This window comes from Galeopterus variegatus, unplaced genomic scaffold (genome assembly GCF_000696425.1).
Source record: "Galeopterus variegatus unplaced genomic scaffold, G_variegatus-3.0.2 Scaffold5668, whole genome shotgun sequence".
Taxonomy (NCBI): domain Eukaryota; kingdom Metazoa; phylum Chordata; class Mammalia; order Dermoptera; family Cynocephalidae; genus Galeopterus; species Galeopterus variegatus.
Window position 1 is genome coordinate 74,635 of NW_007731779.1, and position 16,127 is coordinate 90,761.

Consider the following 16,127-nt stretch of genomic DNA (forward strand, 5'->3'; position numbering starts at 1 on the left):
TTCCTTTGTATGTTATTGTTATAACATTCTTTTTCAGGGAGTTCAGATTTCAGCAGCCTTAGAAATCTGTATTTGATATTAGGAAACTCTAAATGTAACATTCAATTGTTGTGTTCACTATTCTACAAGAATCTTATGAAAATTAGTGATTTATGTCTTTGTTTTTCTTTTTCCATGTATGTAGGACTCCCCACCCTTGATCTTATAATGGTGACTACATTTTATAGTTGGAATCATTTCTACAAGGGTCATTTTGAAACAAAAGAACATTCATTCATCAGTACTGTTTCACTCTGATTTAGTGAATAAGAAAGCCTTCCTCCCACTTTCACACACCCCGTTTCACACACCCACTTACAGGAGGTGCTCAGTATAGTCTTAGTGTCCGTGAAAGACTGAGTTCATGAATATACATAGAAGCCCTTAAGTCATGCCTCTTATTTCTGAAGTATCTGAAAATGGCTTCCTAAAAATTAAGGCCAGGAGAACATTGTTTATGTGAGGCTTCTTAACTCATTTTGAGTAAGTTTATTTTAAATGTTAAAAGCCCGTAGCCTATTTGGTTTTCAGTACTGTGTAACACTGATTTCTTTCTTAAATTAGTCATAATTGTAGTATTTTAGTTAAATTTGATGATGTCACATTTAAGTTGGTTTCAGTGGGATTGGGAACTCACTGCTAGTGAGAAATGGCATTGAATACTAAGACTCAATATGAACAGGCTTAATAGACACTTAAACCTGCCTTAATATTTGGTGCAATTTATGGTAGTGCATAAGTGAATTTAGTCTTATGCGAAGTAGCTTGAGCTTTTTTAGTTTAGTAAGAATTGTGGAAGCCACATGTTTATTGAGCCCAGCATTTTACCACAAAGAAAGAGGACTACATCTTTCCTCTTCTGAGGAATTGGGAGTTTTCTTCCTAAAAGTGCTTACGATTATAGTACTTTTACTTATAAGTTATTTGTGAAGCTGTAACCCTTCTAGTGGGCATGGCTGTGTTGATGTATTTTGGAAAACTAAAGCACATTAAAGGATAAGCTTTCATCAGTATCTATATTATACCAGATACAGATGGTTGCAAGGAAAACTTCAGAATATTCTATTAGTAATTGCTAAGTCCTAGCTTGTATTTTTTTTTTTTTTTTGTCTTTTGTCTTTTTCCGTGTCCGGCAACGGATCACAACCCTCAGTGTTGCCCCCACACCGGACCGGGGACCGGCAACGGGATCGCAACCCTCGGCACTGCTCCCGCGCGTATTTTTGAAAATGCCTTTCTGCAAGTTCGCCCCAGAGGTTTTGCTTGTTATATTCATTAATAGCTACAACTTCTGGGCCGAGCCCGTGGCGCACTCGGGAGGGTGCAGCGCTTGGAGCGCGGTAGCACTCCTGCCGCGGGTTCAGATCCTATATAGGGATGACCAGTGCGCTCACAGCGCTCACTGGCTGAGCGCAGTGCGGCCAGTCTCAAAAAGGACAAAAAAAAAAAGCTACAACTTCTTAACTGTAGTTGATCAGAGAAGCTCTGTAGTCCCAAGCTGAAGTGTTTTCCCTCGGCTGTTCAAATGGGGGCTGGGATTGGTTGAGCTTCTGTTCCATATAAATGTTAGAACACAATTAATTACTACAGATTGATTCACAAACTTCATGTGCCAGGGCTTGAGGCAGCCAAAATGAGTGCTGTGGATAGCCTATCTACATTTTAAGAAACACTGAGACAGGAGTTAAGGGCAGCTTTAATACCTTTTTGTTTACCACTTAATCTTTAGCAACTTTAATTTTAATTGGGGCTTAACCCATGGTGGGTGAAAAGCGGAAAATAACAAGTGCCAGTTTAGGACTGAAGAATCCAGAATGTTTCACCTTTGGCTTTAGGAGGTGTGGAAGCTTGGCCTTGCTCAAGGTGTCATGTTTCCAAATGAGCCATACATCAGTATATTAATTTAATTCTTACTAATTTCAGTTTCCTCAAAAGGAAATAACTTATACATTGATGTTGAAATCCAGAAAGTGTAAAAGGTTTTCTTAAACTGTTGAAATAGTTTCTGATATGAAGGTTGTAAGTTACTCAGCTTTCTGCTTCCTAAGCCAAACTATGTTTGTCTTCAGTGTGGAATTTAACTGTAAAAACTACTTGTAATGTCAAGAGATTATAGGAACATGTTATTAATAAAATAGAGCTTGGTCTAAGATTTTTTTCTTCAAAGGGAGTGTGAAGCTGTTTAATCTTCCGTTTGCATATGGGTTTTTCTTTCAACTTTAGCTTTTTGTCATACTTCCACTGATTTGAAGACAAAATTCTTATAATTGTACTGGTGTAGTATAATCAAGTGCAACCTAACTAGGATGAAATCCCTTTGGATTTGTAGCTAAGTATATGTTAGCTAGGTTTTATTAATTTCTCTTTATTTTTAAAATCAGTGATATATTCCTAGGAGGTGGTTAGTCTCCTGTGAACCTGAAGCATTCCCTTTGAACCTTGGAAGATCCTCAAAGAATGAGCATCTTGTGCTCTTCTAACCACGGTAATTAATTCCATAACAAATAAGAGTAAGGACCACAGACATGTAGAACACTCAACCAAAGAACCATCTCAGAATCAGTAACTTCAGTTCTGTGAACATGAAAAGATTTTTTTTTTTTTTTTGGGTTCCCAAACGAGATTATTTTTTCCCCCACAATATTCTTTTTCCAGAAAGAAAAACAATACATTAAGTATCATTAAGAACATTTTTTAGAGATACTGAATTACAAATTAGAGAAGGAAAAAAATCTGTTTCAGTGTGGGTTTCTAAGCAACATATATACACGTTTTTAAGGCATCTTACTGTTGGCAGTGTTTTTAATGGACACCACGAGCACCCTATGAAACATGTTTTTAACCCTTAAAGAAACCTTGTTCGCATATCCAAAAAGGACATGAAATGCTTGTACTGGTATACAGTTTCTATAAATAGTTATTTTTTGAGCTACTAAAACAATATCCCCAAAAGCTCACAGTGCCTTGCTGGGATTTTTTTTCCGTGAAATAGCCATTATTTAAAATGAGTGTGAGAGGATAAGTCTTTAAAGACAGTTGTTGTTTATTGGTTCAAGGCTATTCCTTTTCAAGAACATGTCAGGAATTACGTAGTTGTATGTAGAAACACTGATAATCCTTTCTGCAGTGTCGGTTTGGATCATATATTCTAGCGTATTTAATTGTATGGTGGACCTGTACTCTTCCCTACATCTAATCAGTCAGTGGGATTTGTATGTACTTTTTATTCCTGCGTTTTCATTCCTACTGTCTCAACTTAGTATCCCTAAGATGTGGCTTGGTAGACGTGGCAAACTCACCAAGCCTTGAGACACTACTACATGCTTTTGGATGTTTGCTCACACAGCCCCTGAGGAGCAGAGCCTGTCGGGGGTGGGTTTCTATTCCGTATGTCATGTGTCAGTCCTTTTCTGTGTGATGGTGCCTTCAGAATAATGAATATTTCTGTTCCTGGACAATGATAAATCTTATGAGAAATATGTGTAGATTATATTAATTTTTGTCCTTTTTTGCTATGCTTGTGAATTACTTTGGCTCTGATACAACTTGACTTGAATAATATCTTATCCTGAGTCTTCCTCCAGGGCAGTACATATTCCTGCCAGTACTGTAGTAATCTTTTGGGAACTACATGTGGGTAAGCACTTGTATGTAAGCCATTGTACTGCTATAACTAATGCACACAAACAATTCTCTTTACGTTTATAGTCTAAAAGTAGATAGGTAGTGGGAAGGAAAATTCCTGAGAGATTCCAGCATAGCTTTGTCAATTCAGACTGAGCCATACTGTTTTCCACAAGGGCTCAACACATCGTCTGTATACCATGCTTTCAGTGTATGTTTGGATTCTCCTTTTATTGGTCTTCCTAGACTGTACTGTTCTATAAGCAAATGCCCATATGTGATTTTTAAGATGTGCTGAGAAAAAAATAAAACAATACCACAACTGCTCACTGTTACAGAAATTGTTTATTTCGTGTAGATTTCATTTAACCTTTGTTGACAGCATCATACTGTACTCAGAGAAAACAAAGAGGATACACTCTGTACCCATGAGTAGCCACTTCAGTAGTGAAGGGTGTGCACAGATACTGATTTCATCCCTGCCTGTGGCTCACACATTGGAAGGAAGGTTGTATGTTTCTGGGTTCTGAAATGACTGAAGATCAGTCCTGGTGAACTCTTTTTTACTTAATACATTTCAATTACTAGCCACACTAAGATTTTAGCTCTTCTCATTTAGTTAAAGAAAGCAATTTTCTACCTGGATTATATAAGCTCAGACTGAATGAACCTTAGAAATCATCTCATTTCCACCCCTGACCTTTCTTATCCCCCAGGCCACAAACAGATAATCAGATAACAAATAACTGGATTATCTGTCGTTGTGGTCACAAAAATTTGCTGTGACCAAATAGGAACTTACTGCCTTTCCAGGCTTTTTCAACTTCTGAACTCTTCAGATATTAAGAAGTTTTTTTTCTTATTAGACTGAAATCTGTCTTTTTCTTCTACCCATTAATACAACTTCTGCCTTCTTTAGTCATAAAGAATTGTCTAGTTGCTCTGTTGAAGGGCAGCTCTTCGTGTATGTAAAGACGTGTCTTGTTTCTCTAGATCTCTAGTCAACCTTTGCTTCTATCATTTCCAGACCCTTCATCATCCTAGTCTTCGCCACGTGTACCTATTTGATGTTTTTAAAGTGAGGTGGTGTCTTGTTTCTCTAGATCTCTAGTCAACCTTTGCTTCTATCATTTACAGACCCTTCATCATCCTAGTCTTCGCCACGTGTACCTATTTGATGTTTTTAAAGTGAGGTGTCGGGGACTGAATACAAATCTTCCAGAGTAGTAACAATGCTTCCCCTAGTCTAGTGACTAATAATGCATTTTTGGTGGGCATTGCACCATTAACACACTAAAATTGAATTTAACACAGCTTGTCTATTCTACGTGTGATATTTTGACCACATCTCCCTAGAGGCTGATTTTTAAAATTGAAACATAACATTGTACGTATCTGTGGGATACAGCATTGAATATCAATAACTTTGTGCAATATGTGATTCTCAGATCAGGATAATTAGTATATTCATGCAATGTAATCATTTTTGTGGCCCTTTACCAGTTTCTCACTGATAGCCTTTCCTCCTCTTACCCCTTTCTCACTTCTGGTAACCTCAGTTCTGTTCTTTCCTTTTGAAAGTTCAATGTCTTATTGTGATTGTTGTATTTTTTTTTAACTTTTTTTTTTTTTTTTTTTTTCTCCCACTTATAATGGAGGACATGCGGTATTTCTCTTTCTGTGCCTGGCCTATTTCACTTAACATAATTTTCTCCGAGTTCATCTATGTTGCTGTTAATAACAGAATTTCATTTCTTTTTATGGTGGAGTAGTATCCTTTTGAGCATATATACACCACATTTTCCTTATCCAGTCATCCATCTATGGACATTTAGGTTGGTTCCAACTGTTGACTTATAAATAGAGCTGCAATAAATGTGGGAGTGCAGGTATCCCTTTGACGTGATTTCCATTCCTTTGGGTATACACCCAGCAGTGGGATAGCTGGATTGTATAGCAGTTCTATAGCTCTGTAGTTGTTTGCGGGACCTCCATGCCATTTTTCCATAATGACTGTACTATTTACAGTCCCACCAACAGTGTAGGGGGTTTCCCCTTTCTCTGCAGCCTCACCTGTATTTCTTATTCTCTGTCTTTTTGATAATAGCGAGTCTAACTGAGGTGAGATGATATCTCAGTGTAGTTTTGATTTGCATTTCCCTGAACCCCATTACTTTTTTCCTTATTAAAATTTGTATGTTACTGGATTTAGTTCCAGATTTTCAAAATTTTAGGATCTTGATTCGTAATGAATATTTTCTGTCCCATCCAGCTTTGGGACATCAGTAAAACTGAGACAAATACTGTCTGGATTCTCATTCAAAGAATGACAGATTAGTGTCTAACGAGGACCTGCCTGCAGGATCCTGCTCTTTCATCCATGAAAGAATATTCAGGGTTCAGGCAGCTATACTTCCAGTTGACATATGATTGTCCACCTCATATTTTTTACATTTTGTCTACAAAGAGGCTTTTTATTCAATGAATCCACATTTATGCCACGTAAATATTAAACAAGCAATTATATTTACTTAATTTGATGTCACTGCTGGACAAATCCTGATAAAGCTTGCTGCTTCAATTTCCTGTGCTACCCTATGAGAAAAAGAAATGAGGTCTTGCTGCCATTGTGTTTACTTGGCCTGTGTTTGGCCTTAGGGGCATGTCTCTTTCTTTTCAGAAGATAAACTCACTTTCTGCTGCATTTTCTGATATTGTCTATTGATTGGGCCTGCTATTGGCTGATGGACAAGCTCTGAAATTTGTCCTTGCATAGCTCTGCCATATCCTTTGTACCTCACTGTGCTAACATCGGAGCCAGGAAGCTACTCTTTTTAAAAAAAAAAATGACAGAATTTTGTCACTGTGAAGCTGTAAAATAATATAGGAGAAGGTAGGGTTCTAAAGATCGCAGTGGGAAGAGTTCTATTCTGGATGCTTCACATGCGCTTCATTTTTCTCTACTAACTGCAAGTCACTTTCCCTATAAGTTATACATCTTCCATAGAGAGACTGGCAATTGAAAGAACTATTTAAGATTAAAGAAACATTTTGTTATAACCTAGAGACAATCTAGTTTCTTTGGAAAGGCACAATTCCTCAAAACTACTAGTTTAAGAGTTAGGTTGCTGCTGAAGGATTTGAGCTACATTAGGATAATCAAAATGTTGCATATATCTTATAGCTAGAATGAAAGTGTAAGTTTAGAATCTGGTGGTTACAGATGTGGTAATTATGTAATTGGATGACAAAAGGACCAAGAGGTACTGGCTCATCACAAACTGACTTCATAGAAAGGGAATAGGCCAGTAAGTGAAAACTACAGAAATCCCAAATGTCACTTTAGACTCAGAAGTAGGTCAACAAGGGATAAGAGTTAGTGAATAGTGAGCTGCAAGTCACACTAATACCAGGAGGCCACTCAGTGTGCAGAAAATACCCTCAGAAAGGCAAAAACTCAGATGTTTCCAGATCACTCGTAGTCACTGAGAAAAAGATGAAGGAACCCAAAACAAAAATTTATTTGAAAATGCTGATGCTCACTTGATAGGAAAGATTTTTCCTTGGTGATGTTATCCTTTTAAAGTTAGGTTGTTTCAATAGCCATGATCTGCTCACCTAGAGTCAGCCTTCCAGCACTTCTAACCCTCCAGGACACCGGTGTGGAAATGAGCTCAGTCTCTTCAAAGAGAGACTGTTATGGGGAGTAAAAATTTCTTTGGCAGGCATGTCATATCACTGAACAAAGGAGTCTGTGATAGGTGGTTCTGCACAAAAGGATCGAGTTCTTGTTCATGTCTGAGAAGATGAGTATAAATACTTGTGTACAAACATTTATATTATGTATGTGCATCTTTGGAGATCAAGGGGTTGACTAAGATTATGAAATACTGGATTTAATATTTGATCCCAGGCTGGCCGGTTAGGCCATTTGGTTAGAGTGTGACCTGGTAACACCAAGGTCAATGGTTCAGTTCCTTGCACCTGCCAGCTGCCCCCCACCTAAAAAAAATTTGATCCTTTTAAAAGACTATGAAAATATTATGAAGAAATTCTTTAAAAAGTAAAAGCTTTAGAAATAGAGGGAATGCTCTCCCATTTTGTCAAGAAAAGTGCTTTTAGTATTTAATACGTATGCTCCAGGAGCATAGAACAAAGCTTTTCATCACATCTTTAGGGACAGAAGCTTTCATTTGAATGTCAAAATATGGAGTCATTATAAAGTCATTTGCCTTTTAGAATCAAGCAGCAGAGTAAGGTACTTTGAACATGAATTTAAAAGATGTATATGCTAAAAATAAAGGACAATATGTACTTAGGGTGTTAGGAATGGCTTCACTCTCCCCAGACTCCCCCAGGCCTCAGCACCTGGCTTATTGACTCTGTAAGCATGGTGACTTTGCTGGCACCAGCAGCAATCTGAATCCGGGTGGTACCTCTCTGGAGAGCCAGGGTAAGGAAGGGGACAGATGCCATGACTGACCTTTATTCCTTTACTCAGTGGTAGGAGCAGTCAGGAAATGTATTATTAAGCAGGAAATCCCAACTGCCCAGTGGCAAGGGGTTAAAAACTCTTCTGAAAAGCTTTTTATGTTCTGAGAAGCTAAATTACACATACATGCAAACCACAAACACACAGCACCTGGGTAAATAAGTTGTCGCTGAATAAAGCCTGGACTATTTGCAAAAGGGAGCCTGGAAAGCATTTGCTTTGGGGTAGTTAACATTAGCTAGACTATGCTTTTTTTCTTTTTTTTTTTTTTTTAAAGAAAAGAAATAGTTTCATTTAGCAGAAATAGGAAAAAGAATTTTAATGTGGTTGTTGAAAATAATAGTTTATTTGCTTTCCTAATCTTAAGGGGCTACAGAGATTGAGGGGCACAGAGCTACTGCAGCAACACTTTTAGTGCTGAAATTGTTAAAGAACATTTCCCAGACAAAGAATGTGCTTAGGGGATGCAGTGAAGAGGTCATTAAACATTGATTGTCCTCCAAATGTGGGATCAAAGCATTACTGGTAAATAATAGGAGCTCAGATAATTGAGATTAAAACTGCCATAAATTCAAAACCATTGGACTTCACAATAAGCCAAATTTTCTGATCTAATAGAATTCGAGCATCCAGGAGGAGGTCATGCTACATAGGAATTGTGCTGAGCATACTTCATTTGGGTACCCATATGGCTAAATGGTTCCTTCTCCTTGAAGGGAAGAATCATCATCTCATTATGACAAGGGTTCCCTATCTTTCAGTAGAAAACTATTAGATTGAACCTTAAGAAGTCCCTAGTTTTGTAGGTAAAAACTTTCAAAATCAGCAATTTCATAGGATTCAACTTAATACTTTTGATTTTTTTCTAAGCCAAGTCAAGTTGGGATTGACAGTTACATTTATGAAGAGAAAGGAGTGAGGTGTAGGGAAACAAATAGTGAAGCTCTTGAAGGGTTTAGAAAATAAAATGCCTGATCAGAGGGAGTGGAGTTCCCAATGGGAACCCCCCAAAACTATTGGGAGTTGTGTATGTGCAACTTGCATTATGAATCTATAAGTTTTCAGAATTGGCCTTTTCAACAGTAATGGGGGTAGGAGAGGAGTTTGGTTGGGTTCATGGGAATAGGGTTGAAGATTTTTTCTTACTCAAGAGTCTACAACATGAAAACAACTCCAGCATATACTAACTTGCAAACACAAAGGTAGGAATTAAGAACTGAGCTCTCAGGGTACCTCTGCTGTTAGTCACTGATAGAGATAAATGAAAACAAAGTTATCATGAAAAACAGTAACAATATATCTAGTTCATATATTCAAATTAACAAATGGAGCAAAAGAAAACTATGGAAATTTGTTTGGTAATTGTTTATTGTCTCTGCACCACAGCACCATAATTTTGTTAAGGGAACAAGATCTCCCACTGAATCCTGCACATTAAAAAAAAGCATTTATTCTCTAAGGTATTCTGGTTATATAAAGCATTACATCTATATTAGAAAATGTTGCCAAAATATAATAAACTCTATAAAAAACATATGTATTACAAATGAATTCAATCATGAGGGCAAATTGTGAGACTAGAATACATAATCCCTGAAATGATTATGAAAAGCCTAGAAGTCCTATACATTAATTGCTACTGAGTTCAGGACTTATAGTGTCCGGTCCCTAGAAGACGTAATCCCTGTGCAGGGGCCCTTCAAGATATATCAAAGCAAAAAAGATAACAAAGGAAAGGAAACATAGGCATTACAAGTTCTAATAGACACAATATCCCTCATCGGTTTTGAATTTTCCTAACTCCTTCTGGGGTCAAAGTTCTTATAATATTTCACTTTGTTGGGAGTTTAAAAATGAGAGTTTTATCTATTTTTTTGTTACAATGCCAAAGTGTACAAAGTCCTACATGTAACAGATATAAAGATGCCAAAGGCTAAACAGATAAAACTGCAAAGTTTACATAACAAATCCATTTTGATAAAAGCCATTATCAGCCATGCCTACATATTCCACCCTATAATCTCATAAATCAAAGCTTTCAACTGTCTAGATTCATATGTGACCGTATTCTTTCCAATATGCATTCTTTCTTCTTCCAGGGGTTGTTCAATAACAGCAGGTATGTTTCTGCCATAAAGTTCACAGTGTTCTAGAAACTGGATACATTCTTGAATAACACTGTCACGCAGCATGATTGTGTGTTTTGACATGTTTTCTAATAAGGACAGGAAGCATCTTTTGGCATAATACCAGGTATCAGTTCCCAGTTTTTTATTATAAGGTTCCAGGCTTTTGATAACTCGAGAAATACCAAAGTCATAATTTCCCTTAGCACAATAAAGTGTTCCTATCACCAAATTCACAATGCAGAGGTGATAGATCTTCTTATTTGGGTCATCATAGGAGAGCTGCTCTTCCTCCTTTTCGATCTTCCTCATCAACTCCTCGGCTTCTTCATTCTGACTTGTCATGATATATGAAACACAGAGGTTAGCTAGTACAATAGCACTGACATTCAGGATGTTATCGTAATGCTTCTTGACTATGGGCTCATAAAAACCAATGGCTTCTTTGTATTTGTTTTCCTGCATGAACAGAACATGAGCCACATTCAACTTCCACACATCATGGTCATTACAGAATTCCACAGATTTGCGGAAGATCTTTTCCACCATCGAATAATTTTCCAGGTTCCAGTAGATTTTTGCCTGGGCCATCAACACGGGAATATACTTCTCAAGGGTGTCATCATATTCATTTACTGCCTTTTTGACAGTTTCTTCATCTCTATTGTGTCTTGCTTCCTGCACTTGTTTGGTCAGTCTCCGGAGCTGCTCAGTCAGCATACCTGCTAGCCCATCAAGCTTAATGAAAGCCTCTTCAGGGGCTGTCTGGCAAGTGATCACAGCATCCAAGAAGTCATAGAGATAGGGTGTAAGGAACTTGTAAGTCATATGGGCATTTTCTGCTAGGACAATAAGTCATTTGGGCATTTTCTGCTAGGACATCTGCTGCCAGGTCAAAATACTCATACTTACAGTAAAGCAGCAACAGGTTGCCAAAAGTCTCTGGGGGAAAGGGGTTCTGCTGGAGCAAAAACTGTAGCTTTTCAAAGCCTTCTGTAGGCCTGGCATCCATGTTCATTAGTGCCTGGTTGTGCAAGGTCACAGGGTCCAACTCTTCCTCTGCCCTAGGTGGCATGTCAGTGAGGGCTTCCTGAGCCGCCTCATAGTTTCTCAGCTGGTATTCTATGGCTGCCTTGAGGTTGAAAGCTTCCACCAAAGCAGTCTGGTGGAGGACTAAGGTGTTACCGACACTGCGAACGTCAATGCCCTCAGTGGTCATGCCCACACCTAGTTCTGGGTGCTGGCGGATGCCACGCTCAATAATGTCAGCGATATGCTTCAGCGCCGGGGCATAGTGCCTGTTGCTATAACAGGCCAAAGCCAGATTGTAGGAAAGGTCAGGCCGGTAGCCCGAGGCCTGCAGGGCCGCAAAGAACTTGGAACACGCAGCTTCGTACTGTCCCTCCTTGTACAGCAAACAACCCAGGTTAACCTGGCCGTCAGGATCGTTCTCGCCTCCACTTTCTTCTCCTCCTTCCCCACTCAGTATCTGCTCCACCAGGCTCCTGGCCCCTGGCAGATCGCCCTCGCTGTACTTGATAGCAGCTTGCAGGCGGAGGACCCGGCTGTGGTAGGCAGGGTTGTCTAGGAGAAGGAAGGCGACCCGGGTGGCCTCTGGATAGAGGCAGGCCTTGTACAGGGCCTGGGCCTGGTACAGGCGGTACTGCTCCAGTTCGGGGTGCAGCTGGCCCAGCTGCTCATAGCACTCGGCCGCCAGCGCGAACTCCTGCAGGCGGTAGTAGCAGTAGCCCAGCAGCGACAGGCCGGCGCGGCTCCTGGGGCAGCGCTGCAGCTCCCCGCCCAGCAGCTGCACCGCCTCGGCGTAGCGGGAATCCCGGATGAGCCGGTACACGACGGCGGTGAACTCCCCATCGGGGATCTGCGCGCCGCCCAGCCCAGCCATAACCGCCAGGACGGTGCGTGCTCGTTACCACGGCAACAAGACACCCGGAAACGGAACAGTGTCGTATAACTTCGTATAATGTATGCTATACGAAGTTATTACGCTGGCGGAGTGACGGGAGTCAGGGAAGAGGGGCGACTCCTCCGGGCCGATCGCGGACAGAAACTCCACGTCCCGGCATGCCCCGCTCCAGCCGCGCCGCCGCTCGGGACGTGCCGCTTTGCATGCTGGGATTTGTAGTCTCTGCTGCAGCGGCCCGCGTCGTCGCGGCTGCGGTGTCGCCTTCCTGCCTGCCTTTGAAAGAGCGGGTTTCTGGCTGTTTCTGTTGTGTCACGTCGGTCTGTGGCGGTGCCGAGGAAGGTTTAGGCCCGATGCCGTTCGTGATTTTGAGCTTGTACACCGCTTGGTCCATACAAATGCTGTCGTTGTTTTAGTGAAGGGAAATGGATGGAAAGGCGGGTTATCTCCTTGGCATTGACCTGGAATTAGCGTAGGTGCTTTTTTATGCTGCCCTGAGGGTGCACGTTCCAAGAGCAGAATAGCGCTGACGCCAGGAGCCCTTGTTTTGGTCGTTTCCAGAGGTCGAGGAGAGGAAAAAGTGCTGTGACTCTTAAGTGGTGCTGGGAGAGGATCAGTTTTAGATCCAATTATGAATCCCCCTTTTTATAGCAGTAAATATTACCGAGCATCTGTTGGTGTTTAAGCTTGGCCCTGCCCACTGCCCTGGTGTTCAAACATTCACTGCTGGGTATAAACGTTGGAAAAATGCATGATCTTGTCTTTTTCAGGGAGAAAAAAAACACAAGACTATAAAACGTGCCCCTTTCCTTATGTATTGTTACTTTTCTAAATCTCTTAGCCTGTGATGTGTGGTGTGTGTGAGACAGATGCGCAGCCTTTACTTGTCAGGCTTATAATGTTTCTGGATATTGTTGAGCTAAGTCGATTTATTTTCAGCTAAAATAAAACAAACTGCCTATACTTTAATATTTTTTTCGTTCAGATTTTTAGTCTGAAGATCTCTACGAATATCTGCTAGACTGTACACAAAATCATTCTGGGTTTTCTGCTTTTCCTTTGTCATATATTTGTATAGATACTCTAGATTCCATGTTACTAACTGGGGCTACTTCTGTATAATTCTTTTGTATTCAGTAGTGCCCATGGTGGGGCAGGGAAAAACTAGGGACGAATTCTCTTATTAAATTATATTAGTCCATTTCTGTTGCTTATAATCGAAATACCTAAAACTAGGTAATCTGTAAAGAAACAATGTTTATTCCTTACAGTTTCGTGGGCTGGGAAGTCCAAAGTCCATGCCGTGGTGGTGGTGATGCTATTCAGCGAAGCAGTGTGTCACATGGCAGATAGCATGAGCAGAGAGAGAGGGAGAGCTTCTCACATGCTCTCCTTTTAAAGCCATCAGAACCATGCCCATGACCACCATTAAACCATCAATGGATTAATCCATTCACTAGGGCATGGTCCCCACAATTTAATCACCTCTTCAAGGCCCCACCTTTCAATTACCGTTATAGGATTTCCCACCCTCTTAACAGTGTCATAGTGGGAATCAAACTTCAGTGAGTTTGGGGGGACATCCAATCCACAGCAATCACTAAGTAAAAACATAACCAGATTAGACTGACCTGGAGACTGTAGAATTTGTGTGAGAATAAATAAATTTTTCAGTCAAGAATTAGGGAAGTAGACAAGATAGCAAAATACAAAACTGGCTTATCCCAGTAAGGTGGTGGTAAACTGTGTGGTTTTCAAGATAATAATAGCTGTAGTTTATGATCATCTATCATTTGCAGCCCCTCTGCTTGTGGCCTGGGGCAGGGCGTTGTCTTTCAGTCTTCATGATCTCCATTGGTCTCACTACTACCCAACTATATTGCATGGCACTCTATTAAACTACTTACGCATATATTATCTCTAATCTTAATAACCACCCTGTATTCTGCATATTACTGATGGAGAAACCGTGGCTCAGAAAGGCTAAATGATTTGCCCAGGATCACACATCTAGATAGGAAGTGGCTGAACCATGATATCCAAAAGCTAAGTTCAGTAGAAAATAGTGACTAATGAATTAACTCGTCTAAGTATTAAGTGTGGGTCCAGTTTTGAGGGAATATTAGTGTCTTGCTTTTTTTTGGTTGTTGTTATCTTCCCATTAAAATAAACAACCAACTTGGTTTGGGCAGTAAGAATTTGAACTTCTTGGCCTGAATTGTAGCTGTGTGTGGGCTTTAGGAAGTGAGTAGTAGGAGGTAGTCTAGGTCTTGGTCACCTGTTATAGCTAGAAAGAGACATCAATAGTCATCTAAATGCTGTACTATCAAGTGACTGACTTCATGTACTCATATGTTCTTTTCCCTTGCTGAAATGTCTGCCATAGCTGTGTTCTAGACGGGACCAAAGAAGGAATTGCCTACTGCATTAATACCAAGGAAGGGACTGTAAAGTACATGCTAGACATAGACTTCTCCCCCGTAGCCCGTGGGAAACTACCCCTGGCCAAGGTAGTTTACTCAAGGAAAGTCACATCTTCTTTAAGACAAATGGAAGACAGAAGGAAGCAGGAGCCCTGAATAAATGAATTAGCATGTAAATGTATTTAGAACACTAGTGTTAACTACTCTGTTGCCAGGAGAGTAGCAGGTAAGTTAACCTACTTACTCAGCCAGATCTCCCAGGCTCTGAGTTATGTGAGCTGGGTGAGGGTCTACGTGTGAACATGCAAATTATTTACACCTCTATTTTGATCTATTCACTATATAATTGTTGTATGTACCCCATGCAGTGCGGATTTCCAGCTGGCCAGCCACCACCTGCACCTCCCATAAGTCTAACAAACCAGCGTCTCTACCTATTGTTACAGCGGGTGAGTTCTTTGGAATAGGCAAACACTACGTGAGTGCCCCTTCAAATTTGGGGCTCCTGCAATACAGGGACAAACTGCACCCATTTCAGAGAGGTTGAGTGTCGTTCTGGACACGCAAGATCACCAGAGAAAGCAGGTGAGGAATACCCTATAAACCTATTCCAAGGCTTCTTCTAAAACCCAATCTCTAGCTACATAGCCCTTTCTGGTCTTTAAACCCACAGATGTACATGTGTTGAGGGATGCTGGTTAGTGCTACTCAATAATCAGGGAGGAGGGGGTCTTCTTTATGCCTGCCTGAGTGATGCTTGTCCAAAAGGCTCAATATTTAAAAATTCTTTATATTGAGCTGTTACTTAGGGTAAGTTGTTATTAAATCAAGGTAAGATGACAGAACGTGGAAATGGGAAATTGCCTTTCATATCTTTAGCCTGATCCTCTGTTTTGCAGAATCATATTTGCATCATGAAAGCATTTACCTTTAAATGGCTCCTTGAAAATATATGAAAAAATAAAAGGACTGTCTGCTCTCCCCCAAATTTCTCTGATTGCTACAGGCATCAGCTGGGGCTCTCCTTTTGTGTTAGTACTTATCTGTGAGCGTGGCAGCTGAAGTGGGCAGGAGGGAGGCCAGTCTGTGTCTTCCTCCTTGTTTCATGTGATGCTGCTCCAGAGGTCTGGCTTGAAAAAGCAGGACATTCGGCTTAGACAGATGGAGGGCAGGGTCATATTCAAAATAAAATGAGTGCATGAATCACACTGTGAAATTGGCATGGCCATCACTGCTGCTGTGATGGGCTGACTTTTATTTAGGCAGTTGGGGAATACAATAGTTTTTGGTGGGAAGGTGGAGGTGAAAGGAGGCCCTTTAATTAATGATAGAAATTCTGGAAAGCAAACAAGGTGGAATATTACAAAATATCATAAAGGATCATTTTGTTTGCAATAAAATCTTGAAAACCTGGAGCATATATCAAAAAGTAAGTCTATAATTCCATTCCCAGCCATAAGAAAGTATTTGGTGTTTGCGATAAAATGATTAGTACCTTATTG

The 16,127-nt window shown here is 40.3% G+C and overlaps 1 protein-coding gene across 1 annotated transcript; it reads right to left on the reverse strand.

Moving 5' to 3' along the window:
* Positions 1 to 9,521: 9,521 nt before the first annotated feature.
* LOC103605232 (tetratricopeptide repeat protein 30B) lies at positions 9,522 to 12,184 on the reverse strand. Its single transcript, XM_008589818.1, has 2 exons — positions 11,163 to 12,184; positions 9,522 to 11,131 (listed from the first exon to the last, which is right to left on the reverse strand). Exons 1-2 carry the CDS (start codon positions 12,182 to 12,184, stop codon positions 10,156 to 10,158), a joined length of 1,998 nt encoding a protein of 665 aa, XP_008588040.1. The 3' UTR covers positions 9,522 to 10,155.
* Between the last annotated feature and the right edge of the window lie 3,943 nt (positions 12,185 to 16,127).